At 40.6% G+C, this 13,426-nt stretch overlaps 2 protein-coding genes and 1 long non-coding RNA gene across 5 annotated transcripts in view; 1 reads left to right on the forward strand and 2 right to left on the reverse strand.

The window, feature by feature from the left end:
• The window catches only part of GPR63 (G protein-coupled receptor 63), a 51,282-nt gene extending 46,163 nt beyond the window's left edge, over positions 1 to 5,119 (reverse strand). Inside the window, exon 1 of the mRNA XM_006931897.5 lies at positions 5,036 to 5,119. The gene's annotated coding sequence lies outside the window, so the exon portion shown is untranslated. The remainder of the gene's footprint in view (positions 1 to 5,035) is intronic.
• Positions 37 to 6,725, reverse strand: LOC123385479 (ran-binding protein 9-like). Its single transcript, XM_045057862.1, has 3 exons — positions 5,545 to 6,725; positions 5,040 to 5,117; positions 37 to 90 (listed from the first exon to the last, which is right to left on the reverse strand). The coding sequence occupies exons 1-2, from the start codon at positions 6,262 to 6,264 to the stop codon at positions 5,112 to 5,114; spliced, it is 726 nt and encodes a 241-aa protein (XP_044913797.1). The 5' UTR covers positions 6,265 to 6,725; the 3' UTR covers positions 37 to 90; positions 5,040 to 5,111.
• The window catches only part of LOC123385480, a 55,781-nt gene continuing 48,261 nt past the window's right edge, over positions 5,907 to 13,426 (forward strand). For all 3 annotated transcript variants that reach the window (XR_006598073.1, XR_006598072.1, XR_006598071.1), the window contains exon 1: positions 5,907 to 6,040. This is a non-coding gene — a long non-coding RNA (uncharacterized LOC123385480). The remainder of the gene's footprint in view (positions 6,041 to 13,426) is intronic.

The raw sequence follows: 13,426 nt of genomic DNA on the forward strand, positions 1-13,426 counted from the left end.
CGTCGGGCTCTGGGCTGACAGCTCAGAGCCTGGAGCCTGCTTGGGATTCTGTGTCTCCCTCTCTCTCTCTGCCTTCCTCCCAGTCTGTCTCTAAAATAAAACAAAAGCATTAAAAAATTTCAAGATGAGGTTTCATATTATTGACAGAAAGAAAAATACAGATGAACATATAGGTAAAATATAGATATATAGACACACACATATACTCAGGACACTAAGAGTCCCAGAGTTGGCAGCAAAGGACAAAAAGCAGAATATTTTTAAATCTTAGAGATGACTACACAGGAAACAGTATCTACTTGTTCTACCATGCATCAGATTTGCAGGCAGGAGGTCAGACGGTAATACAGTAAGGAGGCTGAAAATGAAAATGGAGCGAACGGGGGTGGGGGGCAGAGAGAGAGGGAAAGAGAATCCCAAGCAGGCTGCACAGTGCGACAGCACTGTGAGAGACCGACACGGGGCTGGAACTCACAGACTGTGAGATCATGACCTGAGCTGAAACCAAGAGCCGGACATTTAACTGACTGAGCCACCCATGTGCCCCAAAATATTAATAATTGTTATCTGTTGGGGTAATTTTCCTTTTTTTCTTTTCTTTTGATTTGGGGTTTTTTTGATTTTGTCTGGATTTTCTACATGTTCTATGATGAACATGTGTCACTTTCATAAGGAAAAAATATCTATTATAGCATAAGGATAAAAAGTAAATATTTGAGGGGCCCCTGGGTGGCTCAGTCAGTTAAGCCTCTGGCTTAGGTCATGACCTCGTTTTTCCTGAGTTCTAGCCCCTCACTGTCAGCACAAAGCCTGCTTGGGATTCTTTCTCCCTCTCTCCCAGCCCCTCCCCCACTCTCACTCATGCTCTCTCTCTCAAAATAAACATTTTTTTAAAAAAGAATAAATATTTGAAACTTTACAAAGCAACTATTTACAAAATATGGAAACAAAAATGAGAAGTTCCCAACATCATTAAACCTCTCTGTGGGAACAAATGTACCCAGAGCCTATCATGGAAAATGGGGGAAACTTTCAACCCAAACTCCTTTTATTAAAGAGCTCAATAATTCAAAAAAAGGAAACATGTTTGAAGAAATACTGAGTGGGAACTAGCTGAAAGAATTAAAGAACAGACTTTCTGCTACTGTTAGTAAAACTTCAGAAGGCACTACTATTTGTGCAAACTTAATCAAAATGGAGAAGGTGGCCTGCTTCACATACAGCCTAGAAGTAATGGCAAAAATAAGCTAAAATGATGAAAAGAACAGATTTTTACTACAAGTAAACACTTGTGGTTGTGTACAAAATGCAACATTTTTCCCTCTGGAAGACAATGGATGATCTGGCTGGAGTTGCCCCTTTCTACTCCACCTGCCTGTGAATCTGTATCCTCCGGAGATGATCTTAGATCAAAAACCCTGCAGCTGACACCCTCAGCCACTGTACTGAACACCTGACATGAATGTTAGTTAACTGATTCTTAAGTAACTTTCAGTTGAAACTCCTATTCTGATCCAACTTGAGGCATCTTTAAACGCCTGAGAATGTTCTTTCTCTAAAATTTATTTAAAAAAAAAAATAGGAAGAGGTGAAGGCATCTGCTTTCGAAAGGCAGCAACTAGAATAAGGTATCACGCCCCTTCTTCGGCACCACGTCCTCAAGGCAGAACTTTAGAATTTCTACATAAAAAATTTTTGCCTAAAATATTTTTTCAAGGCTTTAATGATATAGACAAGACTTAGTCAATTCAGAGAAAAGCTTGGGTCAAAAGCCCCAAATGGTATGTAAAAACTTACGGTTAAAATGACACATAAGGGTTTCAACTGAAAATTACCTAAGAATTGATTAACATACATGCCAAGTGATTGGTTATTTGTACACTATCCAGCTGGGGATGTTTTTCAATCTAAATTGGGCCTGGGAGAATATAATTTCTTTAGAACTAGCACTCAAAGGAAATACTGATAATAATAGTGTTATTATTAATTTCAACATGGGCCCACTAGATTACCCTCCTAACTGCAAATACACCTCTTCTGCCTAAGATCTGAGAGCTATTTTAAAATCCAACCTTCCCAACTTTTCCTTACATTTTTATTAAACATGAATGAGCTTTCCAGTATATGAAGCTACAGTGTCATGCTTGAATTTTCTGAATCTTCTGTCACAGACACAGAAATGGGAACAAATTACTTTTACCAATTCTGTCCGTATTTGCCAGCATAGAGGCTAAAAGGCACTTTATCCTATGTGTCGAAGTCAAAGACTGGAACAGCTCACTGTCAGCTTCAGAAACCATTTTTTACGAGCGTGGCACACTGCCTCAAGCCAACTAAACACTAAAGCATGTTGGGCTGCCTAAACTGCAAATTATTTGGAATGTTCTCCATGTTTTGTGGTTGTGAAAGTACCTATTTTGTGGATCATCCAGTTAAAATTACGGCCACATTTGACCTTAAACAAAAAATTCCCAGGAAACCGAAACTATAATTGACCAAGATCCCAACATTTCTGAAAGACCATGATCTCAGGCTCATAATCAAACATCTCAAATCTTATTTTTCAAAAGCCAAAGAGACACAACATAAACTCTTTGAAACACTTTACTGTCTGTTTCAAGTAAACACTAAGAACTCACCCTGAAATACACCTCATACTTGCCAAAAAAATAAAATAAAATTGCCCCCTGTAACAAAGGGCATGTGTGGCAAATATAAACACAAATATAAACATATATTTTTTAAAAACGCCTAGAAAATAAAGCAAAAACCTGTCTAAAAGATTATTTCATTTCTAATTTTCATACACATATGCTGCAATGTAGCAGCTTCAGGTGAAGAAATACTCCAAAGCTTGTAGTGATTAGAGCACTGGATCATAGCTATTATTTTCCCAAGCATTAATGGGTACCTGTCTCAAATCAAATACTTAGGACATTGTTTCACAACTTGGAGTGCCAAAACTTCCCAAGCTTTGTCTCGCATGCCTTTGAGATCTACTCTCTAAGTCTCAGGCCTATGGAGAATGCCCTGAAGGTCATTTTTGAAGTGTTAAAAAAGAAAACATCATATTGACAAGCCAATTTTTTCCTAGGGATTCTTCCACTGAAGGTAAATTACTGAAGCATAAGAAATGCCTGGTTCAATCATCCACTGATGGGATAATTCAGTCCATTTTAATAAACATGTGGTTAAGATCATTGGCATATGGCTTCCTGGTCCAAGCCTTGTGTAAGAACAAGAACATGTGGGAAGATAGTATTTTTTAACTTAACTGATACTGATGAAATTGATGAAAATGCTGAAGAGATGACAAGCCTTAACAGGAAGTATTTTTAGCTTCTAATCTTTCATATCTGTGTTCCTGGTGCATGTATATTATCAAGTACCTGAACAGTTTTCCCTGTTTTAGATATACAATTTAGATATATAAATATGTAAGTATAGATAGATGTGGACTATTTAATTATATATATAAATTTGTGATATATATATAGTTTCAAAAAGAAGCATTGAGGGACACCTGGATCACTCAGTAGGTAGAGCATGCAATTCTTGATCTCAGGGTGGTGAGTTCAAGCCCCATGTTGGGTGTAGAGATTAATTTTTTTTTAAAAAAAAGCATCATTCGTAAAACAATCTCTCACATCAAATAAACCATATATAAAATCTCAAAATTGTTAAATTTCCTAGAAAATTGTAAATTCTAGGAACTAAGTCCCATTCACCTTGGAACCCCAAATTCTTACTGAACACAGTTCTCTCTTGTCTGGACTCAAGCAAACTTAAGGTAAAGTGGTAACTTCAGTTAGGATCTTAAGTATGTGACTTTTTCTAAACAAATTTTTTCCCAAGAACATTCAGTTTGCTGTCAATTTTCAGAAAATGCTGGGATGGTGAGTTCTAAGTTTCAGTTCTGGTATACTTGAGAGCAAAGTAACAAAATTTTGCTCAGAGATAAAAATTTACATACCTAACAAGATGTTATAATATTAATGATTATCCTGTAACGATTTCCTTTCAAAACTTCACCACCGCAAATGTTTCCTATAATACTCCCTCTCTATTTTGGTAGTATTTTTTCACAAAGAGATTATCTGTAACGCATATAACTGAGAATTTAAATACTTATGACATTCTTTTCTTTAAACAAGCTCCCACATTCTATTTTAATTGTTTAAAATAATCTGGATGATGCAATCAATTATATCACTAAAACTTTAGCTATGCAACACTTCACAAAATGTAGGGACTTTTCATCAGCATCTTTGATTTGCAACTGACATCAGATGTACACAGTGTGAGTGGAGAAGACAGAAAGAGGAGTAGACAGGTGTAGTAGAGACTTGGAGGTGTGAGAAAATGGGCTTCCTTCACCCACAGGGCACATGAAAAAAGAAAACTTACCCATTTGTGTAATAAATGTACTCATATATTAGGTTTCATGAAATAATTACACGAATTACATATCTTATTCAGGGGTAAAATTGTCTGAAGTAATGTTGGATTATGCAAGAAACATCAAGGTTTGTTTTTGGTTTGGGTTTTTTTTTTTTATGATTCTTAAAAATACTACCCTTAAAATTAGTTGGAGCCTTTTAATCTAACACATAATGAAAACCATATTCACCAATAAGCAAATGAATAAAGCGAAAATCCTATTTTAAAAAGGTACAGTTAAAACCTTGCCAAAAAAAAAAAAAAAAACTGCATACCTACTACGGGGGATACCTGTATTCCATAAGTGTCCAGACCAAATCTAAATATCTTACCAGAGACGAAAGGATCAGTTTGAAATTTTGGGTCAGACCTAGAGGGCATATCATAAAGATATATCTCTGGGGGGTTTTGTACTTGTCTGTGTATGTTCAGTACGTCAAGGATATTAGAGAGGAGAAGGAGAAGGAGAAGGAGAAGGAGAAGGAGAAGGAAAGAAAGAATGTTTCAAAAGGCGCGGGGAAGAGAGGACTGAAATCAGGGCGACGCTGAAAACCGACCAGGGCTGAAAGACAGACACACAGCGCCGCAAGCTTACCCACATGTAAGAGGCAAGCTCTTAGAACTGTTAGAGCTCCCGGGGAGCTTCCGGACTTGGGCAAACGAGGTCCATTTCACGCCTAAAGAGGGACGAGAGCACAGTGTAAAAGTTCAAGAGGATTCCATCCCCTTCCTCTCACTCCTGGCACTTAGCTTCTGGAGGAGAAAGCCCCGCCGAGCAAAAGCTGGCGCTGGGGGCCAACCTGCAGCCGCCCAGTTTCCTAGAAGGCCCAACTGCTCCAGCGGGCAGGGGATGGCGCCAGGGGGCGCCGGGAGGCGAGGCAGGCGGCACCCAGGGAAACCGAGTCCCGGTCGGGCCCCCACCGTGCGGCGCGGGCTGCCGCAAAACCTTCCCGAAAACCCGAGCCTCTCCTGCACAACTTCGGTCTAAGCAAGCTGCTTCTCCGCCGCCACTCCGCCCGACAGCACCGCCTCCCCAGCGCCGCGGAGCGACGCGCTCCCGGCGGGTGGCTACCTGTCCGGGGGGCCGCGGACCCCAAGTCTCACCTCATACAAAGGGCTGCGCGCGGGCGCCTGCAGCAGAGCCCAGGGAGCATGGCCCCCTCCAGTCCCTCCCGGAACTTTCCTGACATAGCACTTCTCTCCGCTGCAGAAAACGACGCTTCGAGGCAGAGGAGGAGGAGGAAGAGGAGGAGGCGGTGTGGCGACCCAGGCGGCGGCGGGCGGCGGCGACGGCGGCGGGAGCTGGAGCAGAAAGTGAGGAGCATCGCGGGCGAGCGCCGCCGCCTCCCAATCTGCCGAGGGGTTCCCGCCCCCAGGGTAACCAAAGCTCCCTCTTAAAGGCGCCCGCCGCGTTTCAGGACATGAGGGCTGGGGGAGGAGGGGAGAGGGGGCGGAGGCAAGTAAAGAGGGAGGGGGCAGGCGGAGACGCTGCGATTTTGGAGGCCGCCGTCCAGCCTGCCCCAGGGCTACTGCGCTCGCGGGTTTCCGGCCGCTCCTCCCGCTCCTCGCCGTGTCTGGTCGCCCCTTCGCCTGGGCAAAGGTAGGACAAGTGCTGGCACCCAGCACCCGAGCGCCGCTCCCGCCGCTGGCTTGCGCCCCACCATTGCCCTGGAACGTAGCCCAGTCTCCTAACCGCCCCCATTCTTTTAGGGTCCTGCCTTCCTGACCCCCACCGCAGCGCCGCTGTCGTCCGCGCCCCCAAAGCCCTTGTGCGCCGCTGGCGACTGCCCAGTGGAATTGCGTTCCCTCACGTGTGTCAGGCATGTCCTCTCTATCTTCCACACAGTGGTGAGGGTCTCCCCGGGAGCGCTGAACACTGAAATAACCAAAGGCCAGGCCAGTAGGGTCCCCTAGACTGACCTCTGAAAGTGTCACTGGCAAATGGCATGGGAAATTTACCAAATGTCCTGCTTTGCCCTATGCTTTGTTCTCTTCCAATGGCCAATTGCCAGATGGCCTCCAACTGGATTACTAGAACAGTTGACTTTCAACAGAGATTAGTTGTAAAGATCCCCAAACTCAGAAAGGCCCCCCTGAAAAGATACCACCTTAAGACCTAAATGACGCTGGGAAATATTACTTTCAAGTGACAAGTGATACTATTTTTCCAACTATCATCAACATTTGTGATCACTGCCGAGACCACAGTGGGGTATGCGCAGTGTGGAGTTGCCCCAGAGACACACGGCATCAGCAGCCATCAGCCTTAGGAACAGACCATGGTAACAGTGGGTGTGGGCAGCAGAGAGCTTCTTTTTCTACCTCATGCCTCCAGCTCTTGCTTCTTAGTACCTTGGGGCCTCAGGATAGGGTGTCATTTGTATCCTGGTACCCTGCACAGTGTCCTCTGGCTGACCTGGAGATAGGCCCTCAATTCAAGGTGAAGATCCAGCCTGGGCTACAAAGAACTCCCCCGACCCCCGCCAGGGGACGGACTCAGAGAGCGTGGTAGTTTCTCCATGCACACAAAAGCACCAGCATCAAGGAGCCTGAGACTGGACCTCAGTTCTTCCTCTCCTGCCACCTGCAGCTGCATAACAAGCACATGCTGACTTGTGGAGGAAGAGGACAAGGAGACAATGTGCAAAAGATTGGAGCAACTTCTTTTATAATGTGGAGCAGAAATATGCCTTGGGCTCTCTAGAAGCAGGAGACTGTGGTCGTTGAGCCATGGTCCTTGATCATGACCTGAGCCAAAATCAAGAGTCAGAGATTTAACAGATTGAACCACCCAGGTGCCCCAGGAGATATCTTCCTATTATGATAAACTCCCATACAGTCAGGATAATTGGATGTAATAAACACCCAACTCAAAGTGACTTAAGAAAACCTACAGTGGAAGAGGTTGGAGTGTATTGGCTCACATGCTTAAAAAGCCAAGAGTAGATCTGGGGGTGTAAAAAAAAAAAAGGAGAAGAAGAAGAGGAGGAGGAAGAAGGAGAAGAAATTGTTTTTTAAATCTTTTTTTTTCTCCAGGTGCTCAAAGAATGTTAGGACTCCATTTCTCTCCATATTGTGGCTGTGCTTTCATTGGACTAGTTTTGTTTTCTCTAATAAGGGCCTAGACTGACAGCCCCAGCATTAATTTCTCCTCCAACCTCCTTAGCAACTGATGCCACTAGCAAGGAATAAGTCTTATTGGACTAACTTGGGTCCTACACTCATCTCTGAACTAAGCATTATAACTGTGGGTTTGAACATACCCTGCAGATTGGGGTCACTTGACTGTCTGAAAAAGATCAAGGGAGCTTTAGTGTCCACCACCCCCCCCCCCACACACACACACACGTAAATCACATGAACTGAGTGGGAGAGAGGAGGTTTCCCAAAGGAAAATTTGTTTTGCCAACAAAGAGAAAATGTTGAGTAGATAAAGACCGTAGATGACCCACTCCCCACAACCCCCCATTTCACACACATACACACACCCTCACCCTCGCACACACTCACAGCCCCTTAGGGACTGACTAGCTCTCTGTGTCTTCTGCCAATAGCCTCAGGACCAGAAGAATGCTGATGGTCATGGGTTGTAAGTAATTGAATCAGTTATCCACATCCTTTGACCTCAGAAGCCCTGGGAAAGTGCTCAGTGATGTTTAACAACCACTTGCAAACAAATGGTGTCTAGGACGTAATTGTATTCAATCATTTTTTTTTCTATCCGCATGCCCCCACTCCCCCATTCCTTGTTAAACTTTATGTTATTATATAATCAATTCAACTTGATAAGGGCCCATGGAAATTTCTTATTACCTATACAGTATGTTCATTCAACTTGAAAAAGAAATGTGGCCTGTGAATAATCACATTTCAGTATCCAAGTGACACAGGGCCCAACTTAATTTCAAACTCCAATAAGTTCTTCTTTATCTGCTCAGAGATAACACAGAGGAGTTTATATTTTGCCTACCAAAAAATGCCAGTTTCAGCTTTTTTTCTTCCCACCAAGAACTTTTCTTGTGGTTGCTCATAAAAACGTTTTATATTTTCTTCCTTCATCTCTCTATTTTTTTGAAGTTTGTATGTATCATAGAAAGATAGACTTAAAAACCTGGAAGAGGCTTTAGAATTAACCTAAAACATCGCAGTTTATTTCATGGATAAAGAAATAAAAGCTAAGAGACTGACCTAAGGTCATGCAGCTGTTTTTAGCATCTGTGACATGCCCAGCTCTGCTACACATTTCAAATAATATAGATACAAAAGTATACAACATGGTCACTGTCCTTAGAGAGTTAAATTCAGTCAAGGAGACATTAACCATCTAAGATAGAAGACAAATTCAGAGAATCACAGTATATCATACAATTTAGGATTTAAAAAAAAAATGTGTGATGAGCTCAGTGTGTTAACTATAAGCATTGAAATAAGAGACATATAAGCTGGAGTAGTCTGGGAAATGCTTTTTAGCCAGGAACCACCTTGACAGCCTCTAAAAAGTACATAGAAAAAAAAAATGGGCTTCCCATGTGAGAAAACAAACAAAATGAGAAGTCAGTGATGAAGTAAAGATCTTGTCATGTGTTTGGAACAGAAAGAAAATACTTAATAAAGATTAAGTATTTAGTATTAGTATTAAAGATTTAGTATTAGTATTAAAACACTAAATAAGATTAAGTATCGTTGTTAAACTTATGTTTTATTATGTTATGTGTTCTCAGCTATAATGTAAATTTTTTTATCTTACCTTTGATTATGTTCAAAAAAAGTTCAAAAGCCCCTAGTTCAGAAGCCAGACAGACTGGATATGAAACTCTGCTTTGTAGCAGGACATTGATCAAATAACATCTCTCCAGGCATTGGTTTCTTTATGTGCAAGAGATTTTCAGCACTGGCCTTTGTACAGAGTAAGACTATATATGGTACCTCTTATTTGCTGGCTGAATTGGAGATGATTTCATATTAGAATCACCTGAAGAACTTTTTCAAAATCCCAGTACCTGGGACCCACCCTTAGAGAATCAGACATAATTCTAGGATAAGAGTCTGCACATCAGAGTTTCAAAGCTCCCAGGTACAGTCATCTCTGCAAGCCCCTGGGCTGGACCCATAGCAAAATACATCTAGCACCTAAGGAGCCTGGTGAAACACTGCCTATTTCTTCAGTAGGCACATTGATCTTCATGATTTATGTCTTTGTTTCTTTTGCCAAGCAATAGATAGCATGCTAGGTCATCAGCAGAATTCTAACTACTTTTGGCTCTGAAAATCTTCGACTGTGGTGCAAACTGCTTGTGGTTTATCTCAGTCAGTAGCACAGCATGGATCCTGAGTCATAATCTCTTATGCATGTCTCCAAGTATACAATTTATGGTCAGTTAGCAGTATACAGTAGTTTCTGGAGGTGCTAAAAAGCAGTAAAATACCACCAAAAAAATCCCTAAGGAAGAGGAAAAGGCCTAGAAGCAAATGGCATTGGAAATCCATAAGCTAAATAATTAGCAAATGACTCATTAAATTCAGCTATTTTCATCCTGACTTTTAATAATACAGTTTCTAAATATACTAATTACTGATGTACTTTTTGTAATCTTACATTTAGGAATCCGTCAGTGTTTATATCTTATACATTTTCCCCTATACAGTCAGTCCCCTCTGTGTATGAAGTGGGAGGATCTTTCTTCAAATACAAAGTGTCCAAGAGACTCAGAACCAGTTATTCTGCCTAGTTATGTTATCTGTGTAAAGCTTGACTTTTTTTGTATTTGGTTGGGCAAAGATAATGAACATAGAATACTTTTGAATCTCTCCAAAGAGACAGAGCAACTGAATAAAAATCTTAAAACCTAAAATTTTAACAATTAGACCTTATATGCAGCATGATATGACAAAAAAAGGGCCCGGAACCACTACCGGGTCTTCTTGCCTAAGAAATGGAAGCTGAATCTAATCAAGCCTCTGGAACTAATAAGAAATATAGGAGACCGAGGATCGAGTTTGAAAACCACCTCAAGGAAGGAATCAGTCAAATCCAGAATGGCAAACATTCAATAGAAAAAATGACCTCGTTTCACTACCAAATCAATGGCACGAAGACACAGGGGCCTTTAAGGAAGAAAAGAGATTTAAAAATCATGATCATGAAATGTAATGTGTGGACTTTGTGTCCTTTTTTGAACAAACCACCTGTGAAAAGAACCATGAGACTATCAGGAAAATCAGATTATAGACTAAGTATTAGATAGTACAAATAAGTTACTGTTGATTTTCTTAGATGTGGTAATGACAGAAGAGTTCTATATAAAACAAAAATTTCATCAGAGGTGCATACTGAAGAATTTTAAAATCCTGCTCAAAAAAACAGAAGGAGTAATAGGTGGAAAAATGACTATAATTTTTATAACTGGGAGATGATACATGGAGGTTTAGTATCCTTTACTTCTGTTATTGTCTATGCTTGGAAAGGTCCCTAATAAAGTTTGTGTAAAAAAAAATTAACAACTTTCTCTTTGATGTTGAGTTAACCTTTTATTAAAATCCTTCTCTTGATTTTGCTAATCGGACAATGACAAATATATGTGAGTCTGGGCCCAGTTGCATCTTGAGTATCTTCAGAAACAAGTTTCTAGTCTCAGAAGTCTTTTGTTATAATATTTTTGGCCAGTATTTACTAGTAACATTCAAGGCATAGTACTGAACCAAAATAGTGATCAGTGAGAGTCTCTGTGGGAGGAGCCCACAACTATTCCACACAGCTGGCTCTCCGCATCACAGGTGCCCACTCTCCAAGTATCTCTGTGCCTCAATGATTATCTCCAGTGACCAGCTCTGGCTACCTCGATTTGCAATGTCCATGATGAAGTCTACAGGTGAGCCCATAGGAACTAACTGGCTGAATGCTTTTATCCTTTTTGTAAACCTTAGTGAAGACATGATCTTTTGGCCTTTTCCCTTTCCTTACCTTACCCCATCACACTATTTCCCACCCCCCATAGCAGGCCTGCACTCACACGTACACATGTGCACACACACACTCTAAATAAGCATTGCAGAGGTAAGATCCAGCAACCCAAGACCAGTGAGAGTAGATGGAGAGCAGCTACTCAGCCTGCTTTTAGTCTGTGTCTTAGTCTGGTGTGTCTCCAACACTTGTATCTGGACTAGTATTGGTTCAATTCAATTTTAGGAGATTCAATTTTAGGAGAATGTAAACTTTATTATGTCTATTTAATTTATTACGAATTGAAAATATAACTATTACAACAGTCTCATGGACATTACTTCTGTCGATGAAGATGGGTTTTTTTTTTTACTTATTTATTTATTATTTTGAGAGAGAGAGTGAGCAGGGGAGAGGGAGAGAGAGAAACCCAAGCAGGCTCCACACTGCCAGTGCAGAGCCCGCGAGACAGGGCTCAAACTCATGAACCATGAGATCATGACTTGAGCCAAAATCAAGCATAGGACACTTAACCCACTGAGCCACCCAGATGCCCCTGAAGCTGTTTTTTTTTTTTTTAATGAGTCAATTAAAAAGATTAAGTCAATAAAAGTACAGATATTTTGAGAATAAGACAATATTCATGAAAATGTTTCATATATGACTAAAGGTTTTGAAATGCTGTCTTTATCTATAGAAGGAAAAGAGGCCTTATAGCTCACACACTGCAAGCCCAATTGAGCAGGAGCTTAACTGGAAGGGCAAGATAGTAGTAGATATGCAGTAGATAAATAAATAAATAAATCCTGTGAAAATCACAGGTTCTATTTCTAGTGCCGCCATGATGGAGGGACCTTAGGCAGTTGGTTAGTTAACCTCTTAAGCCCTCAGTTTCTTTACCTGTGTATTGGGAATAAGAATGAAGTATTATGAAGAGTAAATAAAACATTCATCTAAATCACTTGGTCTCTGATAGAAAGTTAATGTCCATGCATGTTGGAGCTATGACTAATGACACCAAGTTCATATTTTTCTGGGCATTCTTTTTTTCTTATTTCCTTTTAGAAAGCTTGGAATTATAGCAGCTGATTTTAAATTTTTCCATTGAGAAATATAAATAACAATTTTCAATATCACTGTCACTAACTGAGATTTTTTTCAGCATGAATTTTTTGACCAGTGAAGTGGTTCTTACCTGCTGATAGTAAGTTGTATCATCTATCTTTTTTAAAGTAATCACTCATTTTTCATATAATTGATACTTAAAAAAATAATTATAATTAGCCCTTACAAAGGTATCACTCCAGTAACCTTTTTTTTTTTTTTTTTTTTCAAAAAATAGGCTTCATGCCCAGTGCAGAGCCAAACACGGGGCTTAAACTCAAATATCTGAGATCAAGATCTGAGCTGAGATCAAGAGTCAGATGCTTAACTGACTGAGCCACCCAGGTGCCCCATTATTTCAATAACCTTTAAAGAATATTTAGAAGATATAAAATTTGAGCATTCTAGTTTTTTAAACAAAGATAATGGATAGACACTTATTTGAGTGTAAAGGAATTTTATTCCAATTTGTAGGGTTTTTTGGAAGTCATAACTTAAAATCCTCTAGTTTAGGATAAAAATGACTAAGAGAAAACAATTCTCAAAATTACTGTGTAAAATCATCTTAATTCTTTATTATACATAATTATTTGACATGTAATGTTTGCCTTCTAAAGATTCTCTGCTGATATTAGATACATAACTTATATAGGTAATGGGCAAAGTGGTAAAAAAGAGTCTACCAACAGAAAGGAAGGTGTTGAATAACAACATGGTGGCCGTTAAAATACACCAGTCAGCTGTTCTACTGCAGGAACTTGACCTCACTGCCCTAAAGATCCAGCCCTGCATTCACTAAGGTCACACTCCCCTTGGCCTGTCCTCAGCCAATGACAGAGAATGGCTGGGGCACTACTGTTGCCCATTCCTGCAGACCTTGAACTCCTCTAATGGGCAGCTTTGGCTCCAGGACTCCTCATCAGCCTGACCAAAACTTTCTGA

This window comes from Felis catus, chromosome B2 (genome assembly GCF_018350175.1).
Source record: "Felis catus isolate Fca126 chromosome B2, F.catus_Fca126_mat1.0, whole genome shotgun sequence".
Taxonomy (NCBI): Eukaryota; Metazoa; Chordata; class Mammalia; order Carnivora; family Felidae; genus Felis; species Felis catus.